Here is a 19,561-nt window from a genome sequence, read left to right on the forward strand (position 1 = left end):
ATGCTACCAGTCGGCCTGCAGCACATATTGTGCCACTCACTTAAGTAGCTCTTTAAAACATGTCTTTGGACTGCCATTGCCATTGCAGTCTGTGTGCAGTTTTAAACTGCTAATTCGACATTATAAAATAACATAATTGGCAGGCTTTAATAATCTTTTTTTTAATACATATAAGGAAACTATAATATAGGCCTAAAGCGCTCAGAGGGCAGGGTGCACTGTGTTTTAAAAGTTGGGCATAAACTTTTAAGTTTTACATGTCCTAGTAGTGAACAACACTTACATTTGTTTTTCACTACTGCAAGGTCTACCTCTCCCATAGGATAACACCGGGTTATCTTATTACATTTAAAAAGTGATAACTTTTGATTGGGAACACGTAGAAATGTCATGTTTGATTTCAAAGGAATTGTAATTTAAAATTCTCTTAAATGTTAAAGTCAGATTTTAAGTCGCAATACTGAAAATGTCACTTTTAGAAAGAAGACGTTTTCTTGTCCTAACCATTTGATGTCTAGCCTGTGTCCTAGTTGACATAACTTTGATTAGCATCCTGTGACCTAGGTGACATAACTGTGATTAATATGGCAGTTGACCTTTGTGTATTTATCCCAGGCAGTGAGGCAAAGGGGCACTAGGAGTTGGCAGGATGGGCCATCCTGCCAGGATGTGTGGGGCGCAGCTATTCTCTGCCCCACTTACATTTCAAAGGAGTTGCCTCAGCACACTCACACATTCACAAAGAACTTCAAACTAGCCATTTGTCACCCCAGACCTCCTGAAGTCTGGCCATGGGGAAACAATACCATCACCATCTGTGGGGGGAAAACTCGAAGTTTCTTTCACTGCACAGCTGGCATCAGGTATAAAAACAGGACTATCAGACCCACTCTTCAGTTCATGCATGGGCCTGCAGAGGATTTAAAGAAAGACTATTTTGTACTTCAGAGGACTGCCCCGCTTCTTGAGGACGTCTCTGTACTTCAGAGGACCGCCCTGCTGCTTGAGGCCAGCCTTGCTGCTTGATCCCAGTACGACTAAGGTGACTACAAGGGCTAGTTGGCTGGCCTCCTGTTCTAATCTACAGGACACAAAAAGCTCCAACAACCTTGCACCCACACCTGGACCCTGCCTAAGAGAGCCCTTTCCTCCAAGTGGTGCCCACCCAGTCCTGGACCCTTGGAGGTGGCGCTAAAGGTGCCTAAACAGCTAAAATCCAAAACTTGGGACTTAAAAAATGTTCAACAAAAAGTGCTCTGAGAACCGACAGGAGACTGATTGATTCTGCTACATTCTTATCCAACACAGCAAATCCTGTTCAGAGGCTCCTCTTCGGAAGGGTACCTTGTCTCCTGCAGCTCTCGTCAGACACAGTCTGCAGCTTTGTCCTGCTAGATATTTTCAACTTCCTTCGTCCAGAGGCTCCTCGACAAAAATACTTCCTCCTTGGACACCACCGGCTGCCTTGCCGCGCTGAACCTTACCTTCTTAAGGATTTTTCTCCAATTTTTTTTCTAAGTCCGAAGGTAAGCCAAGACCGTGTCCAATTCACTTTGTGTATCTGAACTGCACTCCATTTTACTAAAAACCTAAAATAAAATCATAACTCCAGTTCTACTGATTGGAATTTCATCACTTTAGTGTCAAAGTATTTATTAAATTGTACTATATTTTTCTAAATTACTGTGAGATTTTGCCTGTGCTTACTTTATTACTGTTTTGAGTGCTGCGTATATACTTAACACATTGCCTCTAAGTTAAGCCTGACTGCTTTTGTGCCAAGCTGCCAGAGGGTTAAACACATGTTATAATTAGTGGCCTGTTGTGGTTCACCCTGAAAGGAATTGTGGCCTTAGCTTGAGAAGGGTCTTCACTCCCATCAAAAACCTCATTTCCTACACTTTTCTTCTAGAAAATTAAAATAAAACATTGTTATGACAGTCTTTTACTGTCAATTGGCCAGGAGTTAACTTTAAATTAAAAATGTAACTACATTAAAAAAGTGACAAGAAAAACTCTTTTGCAAACCTTTTTCAAAAGAAAAGTTCCAGAAAAGAAGGTCAACGTAGCTAAAGAAAGAAGCTGGAAAACTAACAATGTTCCTGTAAGGAAGCATATTGCACCAGTATCCCATCATGCCCTGTGAATAGCATTTGCTCGAAGTATTTTAGTGCAGAGACTTAGGATTCTGCTGTATATACAATCAATGTTTCTTTTCTTTGACTTGGAAAGAGGGAGGGCTGGTTATGATTTAAAGGATGATTCCTCTGAGGACAACTAGAATTACAGGTAACTTTTCCTTCTCCTTCAGGAAGTCTCCATTAATAACCATAAACACGGAATACAATGGCAAGCCCACCTCAAACATCAGACGTTAAAAGATAAATTAATTCTAATGATCTAATCAAAGAAATTCCTCAATTAGGACTTTCTCTACTGGGTGTCCTTCCTGAAATCTGAATCAAGACAGTGTCGTGTGAAAGCATGGTCTTATCGCCAGATGGTTGTCTTGCAGATCTCTGCTACGGGATCGTTCCTCAACAAGGCAACAGTTGCAGCTTTACCCCTCGTGGAGTTGTCACTGAAAGTGCTGCAAGGAATTCCACATAGATCTGTCATATCGGTTGAGTCAATGTAGCTGTTGGTGCTGTGGAATGCTTCTTTTGAGCTGCTGAGACTATGACAGAATACTGTTGCAGACCTGTTCCAAAGAAAAGAGGGTCTTGATCAACAGACATATTTTTTCTGCAGGCTAGCAGGAGCTGACTCAGCTGAAGACAGAGTCAAGAAAAGTTCCATGGCCAGTTCAAAATGTCCAGGAACTAGAAAATGCAATGGTCTAGCAGTTTATCAGTGAATGAACTTCTTGAAAATCAATTATGTGGAAGCTGATGGAACAGGCCCTGGTATGCTGAGGTTTCCTGCCCCTCTAATCAAAATTCATTTAATGTATTGTCATCAACAGGAGATATCCTGGTTAGAGAATATTGCTTTTAGTGTTGGTGAATATGTCTTATAGCTTGTTGAAGTAGTAGAAGAAGTAGATTTTGATGGCTAACATCTTTGTCTTAAGTGTGGCTTCTGCCTGCAGAGAATGCCTGAAATGACTGAAATGATGCTTGCGATGCTGACTTGTGTGACTTCCTCCTAGAAGACGTATACTTTGGTAATCTAGCAGGTGTAGAAAGTGCTGGAGGTGAAATTGGAAGCTCTGTTGGTGGTTGAGGCGAGGCAGACATCGGAGCTGGAGACACACAGGCTTGCAAAGATGCGTTCCTTCAGAGTTAAAGATCTGGGAGGAGACAGAGGCAAAGAAAGGTCCACCAGATGCATTGCCTTCATGGGACTCAGCATGCACACTGAAATACTCTGAATCAAGATTCTTCCTCATCCTCAATTTCCTAATCCATTCAACCGGCATGTGTAATGATCTGCTTGATCTTGAGCCTTTGGGTGGTGAAATATGCCTGGACATTGACATATCCTTCAACTTCGAAATTCTTGGTGTCTTGGAGGTTAAATATTTCTGAATGCCTTAACAGGGATCAGCTCTCAGCTGTGCCTCTCCTCTGCATCAAACAGACCCAACAACGTTTTTCATACTTCAACCTTTCTTTACATCACCCGCTGGAGGAGTCCTTTGAAAGGTGGAGCAAGCTATGCTAGAGGAAGTCGCTTCTTCATGTCTCCCAGATCTCCCCGGTGTTTGCTCCAGACACCTGCACTGATCTTCTTGCAATCCATGGAGACAAATCTTCTGTCTGTTCTTATGAGTTCTTCTTGACATCTTCTAACAGTGGGAGCATTTCTCTGTGACATACGAATCAGTCTGTGTTGTGCTCCGACCACAGGAAGTATATTTCACCAAAAAGATTAGACTCACGGTAAAATATAAAAAAATATTTTTGCCCTCATTACGAATTTGGGGGGCGCCGGAGGCCACTGGCCAAACTCGTACCGCCATCTGACCTCCAGTGCGGCGAGAACACCACCGGCCCTATTGCAAGCTTCCTGCTGGGCTGGCAGGTGGATACAGTGTTTCCGCCCGCCGGCCCAGTGGGAAACAGGGCCTTAACATTGACGCAAGCTTGTAATCGAGCCAGCGGCAATGTGGAAGTGCGTTAGGTGCAGCAGCACCCGCTGCACTTTCCACTGCCCGTAATTCGGGCAGTGGAAAGCGTGACAGGGCTGTCCATGGGGGCCCTCGACACCCCCATTCCACCAGCCTATCTATGGTGGGCCAACCGCCATGAAAAGGCTGGCGGATTGGGGAGTCCTACTCTCCAGAGCGGTGCTGCATGCAGCGCCACCCTGGCGAAATGCAACGGCTGAGACTGCCAGGCTATCAACTGGCAGCAACCTGGCGGTGTCAGCAGTCGGACCGTGATGGCTCTGCTGCCGTCGTAATGTGGCAGTTGGACCGGCAAGACCACGGCACTCTGACCACCACCACGAGTAATGAGGGCCTTTGTGTCAGAAGATAGAAGGTTCAGCTGCATTTAAACAGCATAAAATGCCATAAAAATAGGTAGAACTAAGAGCGAGAGAGAGAGAGAAAGGCAGGCAGTGGGGACAACCTTTCACCGAATAGCAATGGAGATTAATATTATCAGGGAAATACTGAAAGTGAAGAATGAGTTGCTCTGGAAAAAAGAACTCTGAGAAGTTCCAGATAAGGGAGTGTAATAGTGATGTAGGCCATGGTTAAAGTGGACTGGTTAAGTCATGTGGATTCTCAGTGCTAGAAAAGAGCTACTGCAAGCTAGGGTAAAGGAGCACTGCTGCACAATTTCCATAAAGGAACACAAATTGTGTGGATGGCTTCTACTTGGCATACTGCTGCTCCTTTCATGTATCTTACATCTCATGCCTGACACTTTAACGCTGCTGACGTACCCACATAGCCACATCTTAGTTACTGTCATGACCGCCTGTGTATGGTTTCTATGCAACAGAGAGTAGACCTGGGAGACCGCAGGCATTTAGTGCCACCTGTGGAACACCAGTTAAGAAATACGCCTCTACAGTAAACCAAGGAAAATTGAAGAAAGTGGAGGTGTTTGGCTCATTGTACCACACTTCACTCCTAGGACTAGGACTAAGACTAAGAGTACAGAACCAACTGGCATAATCACCTGCTTAGTAGGGGCCAGTTTGAGCCCCCTCGCCACTTACTGAAAAATGGTTCGCCATGTAGAGCCCTCCCTTTAGGAGCAGAGGGGGTGTCCTACATGCAGCGGAAGCCTGCCAGGTAAGCAACAGGTGTAAGAAAGTGAGCATCCCACACTCTCCCTGTTGTGGGTGGTGGTGCCACTGTCATGCAGGGAAAGGATTAATAACCAATGAGCCAACCCTCCTCTGATACTGGACCTGCAACCAGTCTGCCAACGCATGAACCAGTAAAGGCTGCTGCTTACGAAATTGAGGGGCGGAGAGCAGAGCTTAGGGCCAGATGTAGCAACCAGTTTGCGACTCGCAAACGGCAAAAATTGCCGTTTGCAAGTCGCAAACCGGAGTTTGCTATGCAGAAATGCATTTTGCGAGTCGGGACCGACTCGCAAAATGCATTTCCGACTCGCAAATAGGAAGGGGTGTTCCCTTCCTATTGGCAACTCGCAGTGGTATGCAATTCCACGCGGTCGCAAATGGAGTTGCAGTTACCATCCACTTGAAGTGGATGGTAACCCACTCGCAAATTGGAAGGGGTCCCCATGGGACCCCTTCCCCTTTGCGAATGGACCCCAAAATATTTTTTCAGGGCAGGTAGTGGTCAAAGGGACCACTACCTGCCCTGAAAAAATTCCGAAACAAAAGGTTTCGGATTTTTTTTTAAGTGCAGCTCGTTTTCCTTTAAGGAAAACGGGCTACACTTGGAAAAAAAAAAAACTGCTTTATTAACAAGCAGTCACGGACATGGAGGTCTGCTGACTACAGCAGGCCTCCATGTCAGTGAGTGCCCATAGTCGCTATGGGGCCGCAATTTGCGACCCACCTCATTAATATTAATGAGGTGGGTCTTTGCGACCCCATAGCGACTCACAGACGGTGTCTGAGACACCGTTCTGCAGTGCAAATTGCTAGTTGCAATTTGCGAGTCGCTCAGACTCGCAAATTGCAAGTCGCAATTTGCAAACTACCTACATCTGGCCCTAAGTCTTAATTATACTTATTTAAAGTGTATTATCCTTAAGTAAAGTTTGTGTAAGCTTGAGATCTGTCCCTTGACACATGCCTACTTTGTGTGCGAGTCTAGATCAATGAATAGCTCATTGGGGTCACATTTTGCCAACGTCTTTTTCTGTTTTACCTGGAATCAAACTGATTTGAACTGCCTCTAATAATCACAACAGAGACCAAAAACTAGATGGTTCTTTCACATGTCCAAACGAGGGCCTGATGGCAGTTGAGCATCAGGGTTTTTATATTTACATCTTTGATCTGAACGATAGAGAGATCACATAGATCACAAAGTGTAGAACAGAGGAGCTCACAAGAGATCTATGAAATCAATCAGTGTATCCCCAAAGGCTGACGATCCTCAAATCAATACAATAATTCTACCCAGAAAATGAATCAAAATGTTAAGTGTTTTACTGAAAGCACAGAATACATTTAAAAAGAAAAAGTAAGCTGTCTGAGAAGCTTTTTTAGAAACTTCTCTAATTCTAACACTAAAATCTGAGATTGGGGGGGGGGGGTGTGGCCAACAAAATAGCTGAACGGACGCACTCAGTGAGTGCTCCTGTAGCATACAGCATCCTCCCCACCCTGACGCGCACTAAAGCCACTAAGTGCTGCATACTCCAGCGGCAGCCGAAGGGCCAGATCCGAGAGCTTTTTTGCGCCCTGAAGTGCCTGTTACCTGCCCCCTCAGAGGGAGAAGATATGGCGGCCTGAGGTCGCAGGCCTGCGTGCACGTGAAGCGGGCTGGCCTTCCTGAGCTGGAGACCTCGTGGCCAGAGAGGCTGACGTGGAGATGCTTTTGGGCCCTGCGAGTTGCGGGCTTGGGAGGCCTATGGGTTGGTGGACTGCACCCCTTACCCGCGTGGGCTGGAACCGTAAAGTACATCAGAGGAAGTGGCACTTCACATGGAGTCCGGACCTCTCTTCTGTGGCCCACTTGCAAGCTGGAAGAATGGAAGATGCTCTGGGCTACTAGAGGCCCGGAGGACTGCCATGATGCCTGTAGGTGGCCTGCAGTGACTCGCGCCTGGTGCACGGGGCGGGTGTGGCCTGATCGGCTGGAGGATTGAGGAGGGACAGCCTTGGATGGCGGACACTGCACCCCGACAGCACAACAGAAGGTCGATTTGGGCCTAGGTGGCGCCCTTGCCATCCTACCGGGGAATCCTCGTGCAGTGTATCCCCGACATCCTAGTGGGGAATGCCAGCGGTGTAATGGGGGTGCTGCTCCTGCCCTGATTTGTCTCCTTTATTTGGGGCAGAGCTCTTGGAGACGCACCACGGAACACCTGCACTGCCCCGGGGAGAAGTCGCTCTTACCCACCTGAGCTGGAGGAGATGGGAGCACGGTGGTCCTGGGCCCAGGGTACACCCTGGTGCGATTGCAAAGAGTGGACTTACCTGGCAAACTGCTCTATGACTACTTGGACCAGCTCAGCGGACTGGCCGAGCGCCCCCCCTCACCAAGCACTGCCCTCGGTACATACTTGGGAGGGCTCCAGGTTTTGGTGGAACCTGCTATCTCCCTCAGTAACAGCACAATATGTGACGGAGGAGAGGACCCTGCGGGCCCACACTGTTCTGCGTGCCCCCCGCTCCCCCTCAAGGAATGCTTCCTGCGGCTGACCCTGTGGACCCGCACTATTCTAGGAGACCCCAATGGTCTTTGATAAAAAGGGCTGTGTGTTCCAACAGACTACTATGAATCAATCTGCTGTGCAGGGATCGACGAGCCACGTGCAGGTGGTGGAACAGGGGGGTTTGCAGGCCCCACAGGGGTGCAAATTCTTGCAGCCATCCAAGCCTCCTCACAGTGGTGCACAGCATAATAGAAGCAATTGCATTGGACATAAACTTTCTACGTGCTGATGTCAGGAAAGTGTCGGAGAGATCAAGGGAAAAAGATAAACACGTCAGCACACTTAAATCTAAAATTAGGTCGCTCAAAACTAAGGTGATGGAATTGGAGACTGGAACTCCGCGAAAAGCCCGGGGATGCAATCTGAGGTTTATGGGATTTCTGGGAAAGTCTGAGGGTGACGCACCAGAACGGTTTCTGGAAGAGTGGATCAGAACACAACTCCCAGATATTGCTCTGTCCCAGTTTTTTTTGTGGTGGAGAGCCCACAGGTCGCTGGCGCCCCCTCTGCACCCCTGGGGGGGGGGTGTTACTTCCAGGACTATCATCACTGAAATACTTAATTACAGAGACAGAGACGCCATATTGCAGGGGGTGCACAGCTAAGGAGAGCCCGCCTTCGACAATCATGAGATCAGGATATTACAAGACTACACAAGAGCGGTTCAGCAACAACAGTCATACTGTGGGATCAAACAGAAATTGAAAGCAATGGGACTGCAGTATATGTTGTTATCCCCCACCAAACTCAAAGTGTTGCACAAGGGCCACGCGCACTTGTTCATGTCTCCAGAGGATGTCTGGAACTGACTGGAGATTCGTGGAGATGGTAGAATTGAGTTGAGAGGCTGGAGGAGTGCCGGAAGAGGGCCGGGAGAGGGCCTGGGGGCGCACAAGATGCAGCCTCTAGGAGCAGGAGGCAAAGCTGACGAAGGAGGCGCTCAGACTCCGGGCCCGGGTAGTGGTCTAAAGATGGCATGTTGAAGTGACAGCGTCAGGAACGTGAACAAGCCAGGGCTCTGGAGTAGATGGTCATGTCGCCTGAATCAGCCGGAAATGGGTCAGATTGGATGGAAAACTCTCCACCAACTGATGTTGACTTGACATGACAACGGTATATCATCTGATGCCACATGTCCATATGATGGAGGTTTCTGCAGGGACTCTGAGGGTATTGCATGTGGTGCGAATTGTGATCCTGTGAATAAAGGCATGCTGGGGGTGCCTGGCCCCTGTGGAGAGAAGTTGGTGACTGGATTGCATTAGCCATTATAAAGTCCTTTTGATTTACAGATGGGCTGTATTGCACATCAACCTTATGGGTTTTTTGAGCCTTGATTCACGGGGTGGAGGCCTTTTGCAGACTCGAACATTGCAGACGAGATAGGCTAGTGGTGACCCCGTCCTACACCAGGTGTGTGTGTAATCATTTCCCTACTCTGGCACCACTTGCAAAGGGTGAATAGCGCATTTGTTGAAGTGAGTGAATGTATGAGTGTGACTGAATTAGAGGTAAGGGCTTCACAGGGTCTGTTTGATTTCGATGTCCACAACAATGACCCTATTGTAGGGTTTCCCTTGATAGGCAATGTTATAGTAGGGAGTTATTGAGTGATTTGTTATGTTACAAGTGAGTTTTAGTGGTAGCACCTTAGGGCCGTTGATGGGAGACATCTGATGGGGAGACACGAGTTAAGTAAATGTGTTTTTACCCGGGGTGGGGAGAGGGGGATAACTTATTTAGTTACATCTAGTGTCTGGCAGTGTCAATGAAGCTCGGGGTGGGAAGAGGGAGCTGATAGGAGGGTGAGTAACGCCCAAATCATAGCTTCTCGATGGCTGACTCTATTCGTATATTAACATGAAACGTGAGGGGGGTAGACACATTTATCAAAAGCTACAAAACACACACATACCTGAGGCGACTGGGGACCCAAATAGCCATGTTACAGGAGACACATTTAACTGAGGGGGAAGCACAGAAACTACAGAATAAGTGTAGGGGGCAGTTGTTCTTGTTGACTTACTTCTCTTATGCCCGGGGTGTCCATATAGGTAGCTCTGGGATGCCCATTCCAACAGCTTAGTCATGCAGAAGATATTGAGGGGAGATGCATCTTGGTACATGGTTGTCTGGATGGAGTACAAGTCTGCCTCCTAAATGTATTCATCCCCAGAGATGCCCATTATATGGGGGAGGACTTTAATTGTGTCATTGATGTTACACTAGACACAAACCCACCACGATTGGGCACTAAGCCCACCATGACTGCCAGTCTGATTGAGCCTATGCATAGACTCCACGTACAAATATATGGTGAGACTTCCACCCACTGACTGCTGATTTTTCGTACTACTCCCCTACACACCCGCACACAGCAGATCAGGTCATTTCCTCATCACCAAAGACAGGATCCTGAACGTTAAGGGAGTCAGGTACTGGGTCAGATTTCTGTTGGAACACCCCCCTCCTCTTAGACTGCACAATGGGCATGCATAGACCTCAAGACCCTCTGTGGAGATACAGGCTAGAGACCCTTACGAACTCAGAGGTTAAAGTGGGCGTGCAGGGGTGTCCACGGTTGCCGCTCTTTTGCCCTCGCAATTGAGCCTCTGGTGATTTTTCTGAGAGATAGGATGGGAGTCAGGGGTACCAAAACAGGAGACACTGTGCATGCGGTGTCCATGTATGCGGATGATACTCTCCTATATAGAACGGACCCAGTCGGATCTGCAACTCGTGTCCCATTTTAGCAATGCTTCTGGCCTCGAGTTAACTTTCACAAGACAGTGTTATTCCCTTTGGGAACACCAGCCTTGCCCTCAGCAGCAGACCTACTAAACGTGGGTCTTCCCTGGTAACAGAGCCACTTTCAATATCTAGAATATTGGTGTCGGGAAATGTGCGCTTCAATACGAGCCCCACATGGGCCAGGCGCTGCGTTGCCTGACTCGATCTGTCGAGGTTTGGAAGACACTTCAGCCATGGGAGGGTGGCCCTGAGCAAAATGTTACTGCCCCCATGATGCCTCTACATTTTTCAGAACTCCTTGTGTATGCTGCCATTGGACCTTTTCAGGCAACTTGATAGTCTACTGGTGTCATTGATCAGGGCTAATAAACGCAGCCAGGTCAAACTAGACACCCTGAAATTGATCCTGGAGGAGGGAGGTCTGGGTCTACCGGACCTCCAATTTTATTACTTGGCGGGAGTGCTCCAATGGGCAGTTCTGTGGTGTGATGAAGGACTCACTGGGAGAAAAAGTTGTTGGAGGGCCTGATGCCACCCACTGAACTCCCCAAGCTACTAACGGGAGGGCGTAGAACCCCAACAGGCACTTCATATTAACACAGGCAGCACAAGCCTGGGAAGTGACTGATGAAAGTCATAGGAAGGGCACCATACGCAAAGCTGCTCTCATTCTGGTGGCTTGAGGTTACAGGACTCGATGAACGTAATACCCCGGCTAGATGGCAGCTGTCAGAATGCAGGAGACACTGACGTGAATAACATGTTCATAACATTCGCTGAAGCCAGTGAATTATATGGAGTAGGCCAGGAACAATTTTGGACCTCATACAGCCAGGGAGATCTGGACCAGTTATTCCGATGAGCCCATATAATCCCAGTTGTTGCGCACCATACTTGATTCGGGAGTTCATAGGCGACTGATTTCCCGAGTGTATGAAGCCCTCAAGGCGGTCAGGCACATAGACATAACCAGGTCTCAAAGGGGGTGGGACGAGGACCTAGATTCCCCATTAGTGACTGGTGGAGAGCTAGGCCACAGGCACACGAGGCATCGGGTAATGCAAGGTTCAAACTAAACATAGAGTGTATCTGACTCCACAACGACTCATTGGTGGTACCCAATGCACTCGGCCGCATGTCCACAATGTGGTACGTTCCCTGCGAGATTCCCCACTAGGGGGCGGAGCTGCAGAATACTGCACTCATACTGGCTGCAAATCACGGAAGCAGTGACCCGAATAATGAGGGTCCGACTGACAGTCTATCCGACATTGCCTTCTGGGCCTGTTACACTGGGGGGTGGGGGGCATCATTTTGTATTACGCCACCGTGGAGGTGCATAGGTAAAGCCATGTCAGGATCGCACCACTACAGCCGGATGCAATCAAGAGCAGAAATGAGGTACCCTGCAAGCAGTGATTAATTTGTAAATAAAAATGCGCCGGTACTCAAAGTCCTCATTTTAAACACGCGGCTGCTGCAGTTAAATGTGCGAACAAGGACTACTGAAGCGGCGTAATCCTGAAACCATCTGGGCCTCTTCAATACATTGAAAGCCACTCCCTGCCTCTTCAGATCACTCTTGGAGCTTTCTGTCATCTCTTTGTTGACGCTTTTCGCTTTTCTCTTCCTCCGTCTTTCCCATATGCGTCTTTTTCTCGCGTTAAATGCTTGAGGCAGAAAAATAAGCCAAAATTACAAAGAAAGGGAGCACACTGCCTACACTCCAGCAACAAAGTCCAACCCCAACGCATCATGGTAAATGCAGTCGACTTCGTAGTCCATTCAGAAAGTAATAAAGTCTTTCACCTCTGTAGGCGCAGCAAGTGCTGTTTAAATAAGCCCCGGCCCTCAAAAATAAGAGGCGGGGCTCAGCACCGGAAATAACAAGCACAAATTAAGCACTGCCTGCAAGTGGACCGAGCTGCAGTACACAAGCCTTGAGCGCGGGAATGGTGGTGGGATAGCAGGGATTATTAATGGTCAGGATTGGAATACCCTGGCCTGCGTGTGTGGTGAGGGTCCAAGCACTGATACAGTAGGGGTACAGCAGCATAACAATGAGATACACCGGAAGAGAAGAGCCGCGTGCCAGTGTCTCCTCACCTGGGTCAGAGGGCACAGATAGCATCATATCCGTGCTGCACACCCAAACACCAGGAGGCGATCCGGGACAGACCTGCGCGAGAGAGAGGCAACAGACTTCTTAATATACATAGCAATACGAATAATAATAGTACAAGCAACAACATAATAACAACAGTAATGATAGTAAGAATTAGAATATCAAGAATGATAACAAAACTACCTATAACTCAACAATATATGGTTCATATTTTAATGGTAATAAAAATCATTATCGCAAAAAAATAACATTAGAATTATTACACAGCTTAAGTAATAATTCTAATAGTAACGTACATACCCTAATAAAAGTCATCAAAATGTAAAAATACTTCAAGGACAGTAATACTAACAGAATTATAACAGTAGAGGACAATAACAAATCAAAATGACTTAATATTAACGTAATTATACCAGTACCAGTGGTTATTCATATTGAGGACAGCTACATGAAAAACACAAGCAGTCTAGCACAGTCAGCACTGCTGTATTCGGCCTTATTGACAAATCCTGAAAAGGTAAGAGGTGGGATCCCCTTTCTCCATTTTAGCCTGCTCAGTCATCAGAGAACTGGTTTCACAGTCAGCTTCTGGGGGGTCTACAGCAAATGTAAACCAAATAAGAGGTACACTATATACAGGACCACCTGAATTATTTGTTTCTGCAGCGTTTTACGCATAGTAATGGATTTGTCTCGTTTGCCACATAATAAATCATTTGCTGCATAATCTGCAGATAAAAAAAAAAAAATGTTGAGTCTAGCTCTAGGAATTCGCAAGCTACTAAAAATGCAGCAACATGTGTTGCAGTGCAGTGGAAGGCCCTTCACAAATGTTTGCCCATACAATGTTAACAAGAGTAAAAACAGAAAAATAATACTATCACAAAATGTGCTGTATTATGATGAGTAATTGGCCTTTTCTTGCCGCATAATATAAACAACACTGTTGCATAATGTGGTCCTCCCCTGACATACAATTCCTGTGGCCCTGACAATACGGAGAGTGTGATATTGGTCACAATGAGCAGGCCTTGTGACCCCCGCTTATTATTCAATGTTTTTAGAGCTAAATTTAAGGACCACACATCCTACTGTCTGATTTGATATCACAAAGATGACCTGGAACCAGCTCTTTCTTCTAAAGAAAGGGAAGGCATTTCTTCCAGAAAGTGACTTCAGTACTGCTCTCCAAGCACCTGGATGGTGGTAACACCCTGCTTGTGGCCTCCCACACTCCACACTGGCACACTTTAAGAGAATCCTAAATGCTGCAGCACGTCTCATCGAGGGCCTGAAAAAAATATGATTTCACCACTCCCATCCTGATGGAACACCATGGGATCCCCTTGGCTGCCTGCACCATCTTCAAAATCAACTGCATCATTTACAAAGCCATCCCAGCCAGCACCACTGCTTATCTTGTAGACAAGCTCACAATCTCTGGTGATAGATACTCTGGCAGTCAGGATACCATCAGACTGCAGACTAAGAAGTTTTTCATCTATGCACCCAGGGTATGGAACAACACCCCAGTATCCATCAGGACCGCCTCACCGCTGGCTCAATTTAGGAAACAGTTAAAGACACACCTCTTCAAAGAGCACTACATTACCGTGCATTAACATTCCACAACCATGCTCCTGCTGTTGGCGCTATACTTATCTTTGACATTCTGTGAGACCTCAGCTGTCTTTTGGCTGTTAGCGCGATAGAAATACCACAGGTACACATAAGCAGAGGATGGGAGTCTGGCTATCTACAATACCGACTGAGCTGTGACTCACCACGGGTGAGAAAGCTGATTTTGATTTAATAAAAATGTGTGCTCAACATATATAAAATTGCTGCAATAAAATGAAAACACTGCACATTGCAAAACTGTATTTCTTATGCTTGGCACGACTAGGTGTCGACCCCATCTTGTTTCCTGTGTGTTTTCATTTCTGATTCTGTTCACCACATGTAACCTAAATGGGCGCTTGCAATGTACCGACACGCTATTGTTCAAAATTCACGGTGGAAACCTTTGCAACATTCAAGGCCAGTAGTTATTTACTTGTGTGACGTCCATTGTACTGTAACCAGCTTGTACTGCCGCATTTGGTAACATTAGGTTAGAATACAGCACATTAATAGTCAGGTAGGGGCGAGTGCTCGAATGGTTGCATTTTATGACACTGTATACTTTTCACCTGTGAATTGTTCATTCATTGGTACATTTACTCACCCTGTGCTGACTGTGCAATATCCATCGACTTCAATAGTAAAACAGGCTATAAAATGATGTATTTCTGAAGGTGAGCCAGTCTTCCGACTCCCCACTTTAGAGGCAGAACCCTTGTCAGTGTCTGTTATGCCCTGATTTAGTGCTATTTACTACTGCGGTCGAATGAGCCATATGCTAATTCCCTATGCTAATTTATCACGAATCGTGTTTTTGCCTTCGGTGTTTCACCTGAATTATCTAAATGAACCTTCGTGGTTTTTATTTTACTTCTGAGGGCGTACTTCCTTGAAATTCTCTGTGTTGATCTTGTATTGTGTGCTGCTTAGGGACACAAGGCCTCACACACGCCTGAGGTGTAACACCGGCCCTGCTCCGGCCTAGGCTCTTTACCTGGCAGGACAGCACCAACAGAGGCAACCGAAAGACAGCACCGTTCAACTTGCCAAGTTTATTGTATTTTAGTGCGGCCTTAATGCACATGCGTACAAGCGTCACTGATGAAGCCCTAAGTGTTTCTATCGGTTTGTTTTTTTTTGCAGTGTTATACAGGGTAAACTCGACTCGAAGGTACTGGAGCGCTTTATATGAGACCCACTTACACAAGGTCCCAAATGTTTTTAGGCACTGGGGAGATCATGTTCTCTGTTGTAAAACAGAACAGGGATAAAAATCCCTAAACCACACCAGGGGTGCTGTGTTGACAGTTAAAGAAGGTGTACCTTAGACTCGTATGAAGAACGCCCACTGCAAGAGAATGCACCAGGGGGTACAGTCAAGGGTGCAACACTGACGTACGAGAGAGCACATGCTGGAATACCAGGCAAACTGTGCAGAACAGGGCACAGATTGGGAGTATTAAAACAGACTGAGTGAAAAAGCACACAACACAACAAGATGGGAGAGAGGTGCGCAGGCTGAGGGGGGGCCGAGTGATGAGACGGTACACAAAGGGAAGCTACAGTATCAGAGACAGTACGTCGTCGGAGAGGTGGGCACAGTGTAGAACAGTGGACAAATCCCACTGTTCTAAACTAAAACTTACTGATAGGAACTCTGAGAATATATCTTCACATTGTTGCTTAGCTAAAAAACTTCAAACAGGGTGGTTTACATCTCCACAGGGAAGTAACCATATAGTGGATGATAAAGGGAGTAACCAGTCTATTGCAGAGCTACTCTCCACTTATCACCACTTAGACAATAAAGACTCAACTGGCCAAGGTTAGCCTTATTGTCCTTCGTTTGGGGGGGGGGGGGGGAGTGAGAAAGTAGCCTCTTTCTAGCCTTGTTACCCCCACTTTTGGCCTGTTTGTGAGTATATGTCAGGGTGTTTTCACTGTCTCACTGGGATCCTGCTAGCCAGAGCCCAGTGCTCATAGTGAAACCCTATGTTGTAAGTGTGGTTGTTATGTGTCACTGGGATCCTGCTAGCCAGGACCCCAGTGCTCATAGGTTTGTGGCCTATATGTAAGTTTTCCCTGTGTGATGCCTAACTGTCTCACTGAGGCTCTGCTAACCAGAACCTCAGTGGTTATGCTCTCTCTGCTTTCCAAATTTGTCACTAACAGGCTAGTGACTAAATGTAGCAATTCACATTGGCATACTGGTACACCCATATAATTCCCTAGTATATGGTACTGAGGTACCCAGGGTATTGGGGTTCCAGGAGATCCCTATGGGCTGCAGCATTTTTTTTGCCACCCATAGGGAGATCTGACTATTCTTACACAGGCCTGCCAGTGCAGCCTGAATGAAATAACGTCCACGTTATTTCACAGCCATTTACCACTGCACTTAAGTAACTTATAAGTCACCTATATGTCTAACCTTCACCTGGTGAAGGTTGGGTGCAAAGTTACTTAGTGTGTGGGCACCCTGGCACTAGCCAAGGTGCCCCCACATCGTTCAGGGCAAATTCCCCGGACTTTGTGAGTGCGGGGACACCATTACACGCGTGCACTGTACATAGGTCACTACCTATGTACAGCGTCACAATGGTAACTCCGAACATGGCCATGTAACATGTCTAAGATCATGGAATTGTCACCCCAATGCCAATCTGGCATTGGCGGGACAATTCCATGATCCCCCGGGTCTCTAGCACAGAACCCAGGTACTGCCAAACTGCCTTTCCGGGGTCTCCACTGCAGCTGCTGCCAACCCCTCAGACAGGTTTCTGCCCTCCTGGGGTCCAGGCAGCCCTGGCCCAGGAAGGCAGAAAAAAGGATTTCCTCTGCGAGAGGGTGTCACACCCTCTCCCTTTGGAAATAGGTGTGAAGGCTGGGGAGGAGTAGCCTCCCCCAGCCTCTAGAAATGCTTTGATGGGCACAGATGGTGCCCATCTCTGCATAAGTCAGTCTACACCGGTTTAGGGATCCCCCAGCCCTGCTCTGGCGCGAAACTGGACAAAGGAAAGGGGAGTGACCACTCCCCTGACCTGCACCTCCCAGGGGAGGTGCCCAGAGCTCCTCCAGTGGGTCCCAGACCTCTGCCATCTTGGAAACAGAGGTGTCTGTGGCACACTGGACTGCTCTGAGTGGCCAGTGCCAGCAGGTGACGTCAGAGGCTCCTTCTGATAGGCTCTTACCTCTCTTGGTAGCCAATCCTCCTTTCTAGGTAGCCAAACCTCCTTTTCTGGCTATTTAGGGTCTCTGCTTTGGGGAATTCTTCAGATAACGAATGCAAGAGCTCATCAGAGTTCCTCTGCATCTCCCTCTTCACCTTCTACCAAAGGATCGACCGCTGACTGCTCAGGACGCCTGCAAAACCGCAACCAAGTAGCAAGACGACTACTAGCAACCTTGTATCGCTTCATCCTGCCGGCTTTCTCGACTGTTTCCAGGTGGTGCATGCTCTGGGGGTAGGCTGCCTCCTCTCTGCACCAGGAGCTCTGAAGAAATCTCCCGTGGGTCGACGGAATCTTCCCCCTGCAACCGCAGGCACCAAAAGACTGCATCACTGGTCCTCTGGGTCCCCTCTCAGCATGACAAGGTGGTCCCTGGAACCCAGCAACTCTGTCCAAGTGACTTCTACAGTCCAGTGACTCTTCAGTCCACGTTTGGTGGCGGTAAGTCCTTGCCTCCACATGCTAGACTGCATTGCTGGGTACTGCGTGATTTGCAGCTGGTCCGGCTCCTGTGTACTCTTCCAGGATTTCCTTCGTGCACAGCCAAGCCTGGGTCCCCGACACTCTAACCTGCAGTGCACAACCTTCTGAGTTGTCCTCCGGCGTCGTGGGACTCCCTTTTGTGACTTCGTGTGGACTCCGGTTCACTCTTCTTCCAAGTGCCTGTTCAGGTACTTCTGCGGGTGCTGCCTGCTCCTGTGAGGGCTCCCTACGTTGCTGGCCGCCCCCTCTGTCTCCTCAGCCAAGTGGCGACATGCTGGTCCTTCCTGGGCCACAGCAGCACCCAAAAACCTCTACCCTGCGACACTTGCAGCTAGCAAGGCTTGTTTGCTTTCTTTCTGCGTGGGAACACCTCCGCAAGCTTCATCGCGACGTGGGACATCCATCCTCCAAAGGGGAAGTTCCTAGTCCTCTTCTTTCTTGCAGAACTCCAAGCTTCTTCCATCTGGTTCCAGCTTCCTTGCACCCTCAGCTGGCATTTCCTGGGCTCCTGCCCACTCTCGACACTGTCGCGACTATTAGACTTGGTCCCCTTGTCTTACAGGTACTCAGGTCCGGAAATCCACTGTTGTTGCATTGCTGGTGTTTGTTCTTCCTGCAGAATCCCCCTATCATGACTTCTGTGCTCTCTGGGGGTAGTAGGTGCACTTTACACCTACCTTTCAGGGTCTTGGGGTGGGCTATTTTTCTAACCCTCACTGTTTTCTTACAGTCCCAGTGACCCTCTACAAGCTCACATTGGTTTGGAGTCCATTCCACTTTTGGAGTATATGGTTTGTGTTGCCCCCTATACCTATGTGCTCCTATTGCAATCTATTGTAACTTTACACTGCTTGCATTACTTTTCTTGCTATTACCTGCATAATTTTGGTTTGTGTACATATATCTTGTGTATATATCTTATCCTCATACTGAGGGTACTCACTGAGATACTTTTGGCATATTGTCATAAAAATAAAGTACCTTTATTTGTAGTACTTCTGTGTATTGTGTTTTCTTATGATATTGTGCATATGACACCAGTGGTATAGTAGGAGCGTTACATGTCTCCTAGTTCAGCCTAAGCTGCTTTGCCATAGCTACCGTCTATCAGCCTAAGCTGCTAGAAACACCTCTTCTACACTAATAAGGGATAACTGGACCAGGCACAAGGTGTAAGTACCTCTGGTACCCACTACAAGCCAGGCCAGCCTCCTACAATACCACACTTCCCAGTCTTCAGTGTAGCCATTATGGTACTGTGGAGTTTGTGTTTGACAAACTCCCAGACCATATACTCTTATGGCTACCCTGCACTTACAATGTCTAAGGTTTTGCTTAGACACTGTAGGGGCATAGTGCTCATGCACATATGCCCTCACCTGTGTTATAGTGCACCCTCCCTTAGGGCTGTAAGGCCTGCTAGAGGGGTGTCTTACCTATGCCACAGGCAGTGTGAGGTTGGCATTGTACTCTGAGGAGAGTGCCATGTCGACTTAGTCACTTTCTCCCCACCAGCACACACAAGC

At 47.4% G+C, this 19,561-nt stretch overlaps 1 protein-coding gene across 4 annotated transcripts in view; it reads right to left on the minus strand.

The window, feature by feature from the left end:
* Window positions 1–19,561, minus strand: part of FCSK (fucose kinase) — a 579,999-nt gene that overhangs the window by 192,027 nt on the left and 368,411 nt on the right. For all 4 annotated transcript variants that reach the window (XM_069217519.1, XM_069217520.1, XM_069217522.1 and 1 more), the window contains one exon: window positions 12,681–12,753. In XM_069217519.1, coding sequence (XP_069073620.1) covers window positions 12,681–12,753 — 73 coding nt within the window. The remainder of the gene's footprint in view (window positions 1–12,680; window positions 12,754–19,561) is intronic.

The sequence above is a fragment of the Pleurodeles waltl genome, chromosome 12 (genome assembly GCF_031143425.1).
Source record: "Pleurodeles waltl isolate 20211129_DDA chromosome 12, aPleWal1.hap1.20221129, whole genome shotgun sequence".
Lineage (NCBI taxonomy): Eukaryota > Metazoa > Chordata > Amphibia > Caudata > Salamandridae > Pleurodeles > Pleurodeles waltl.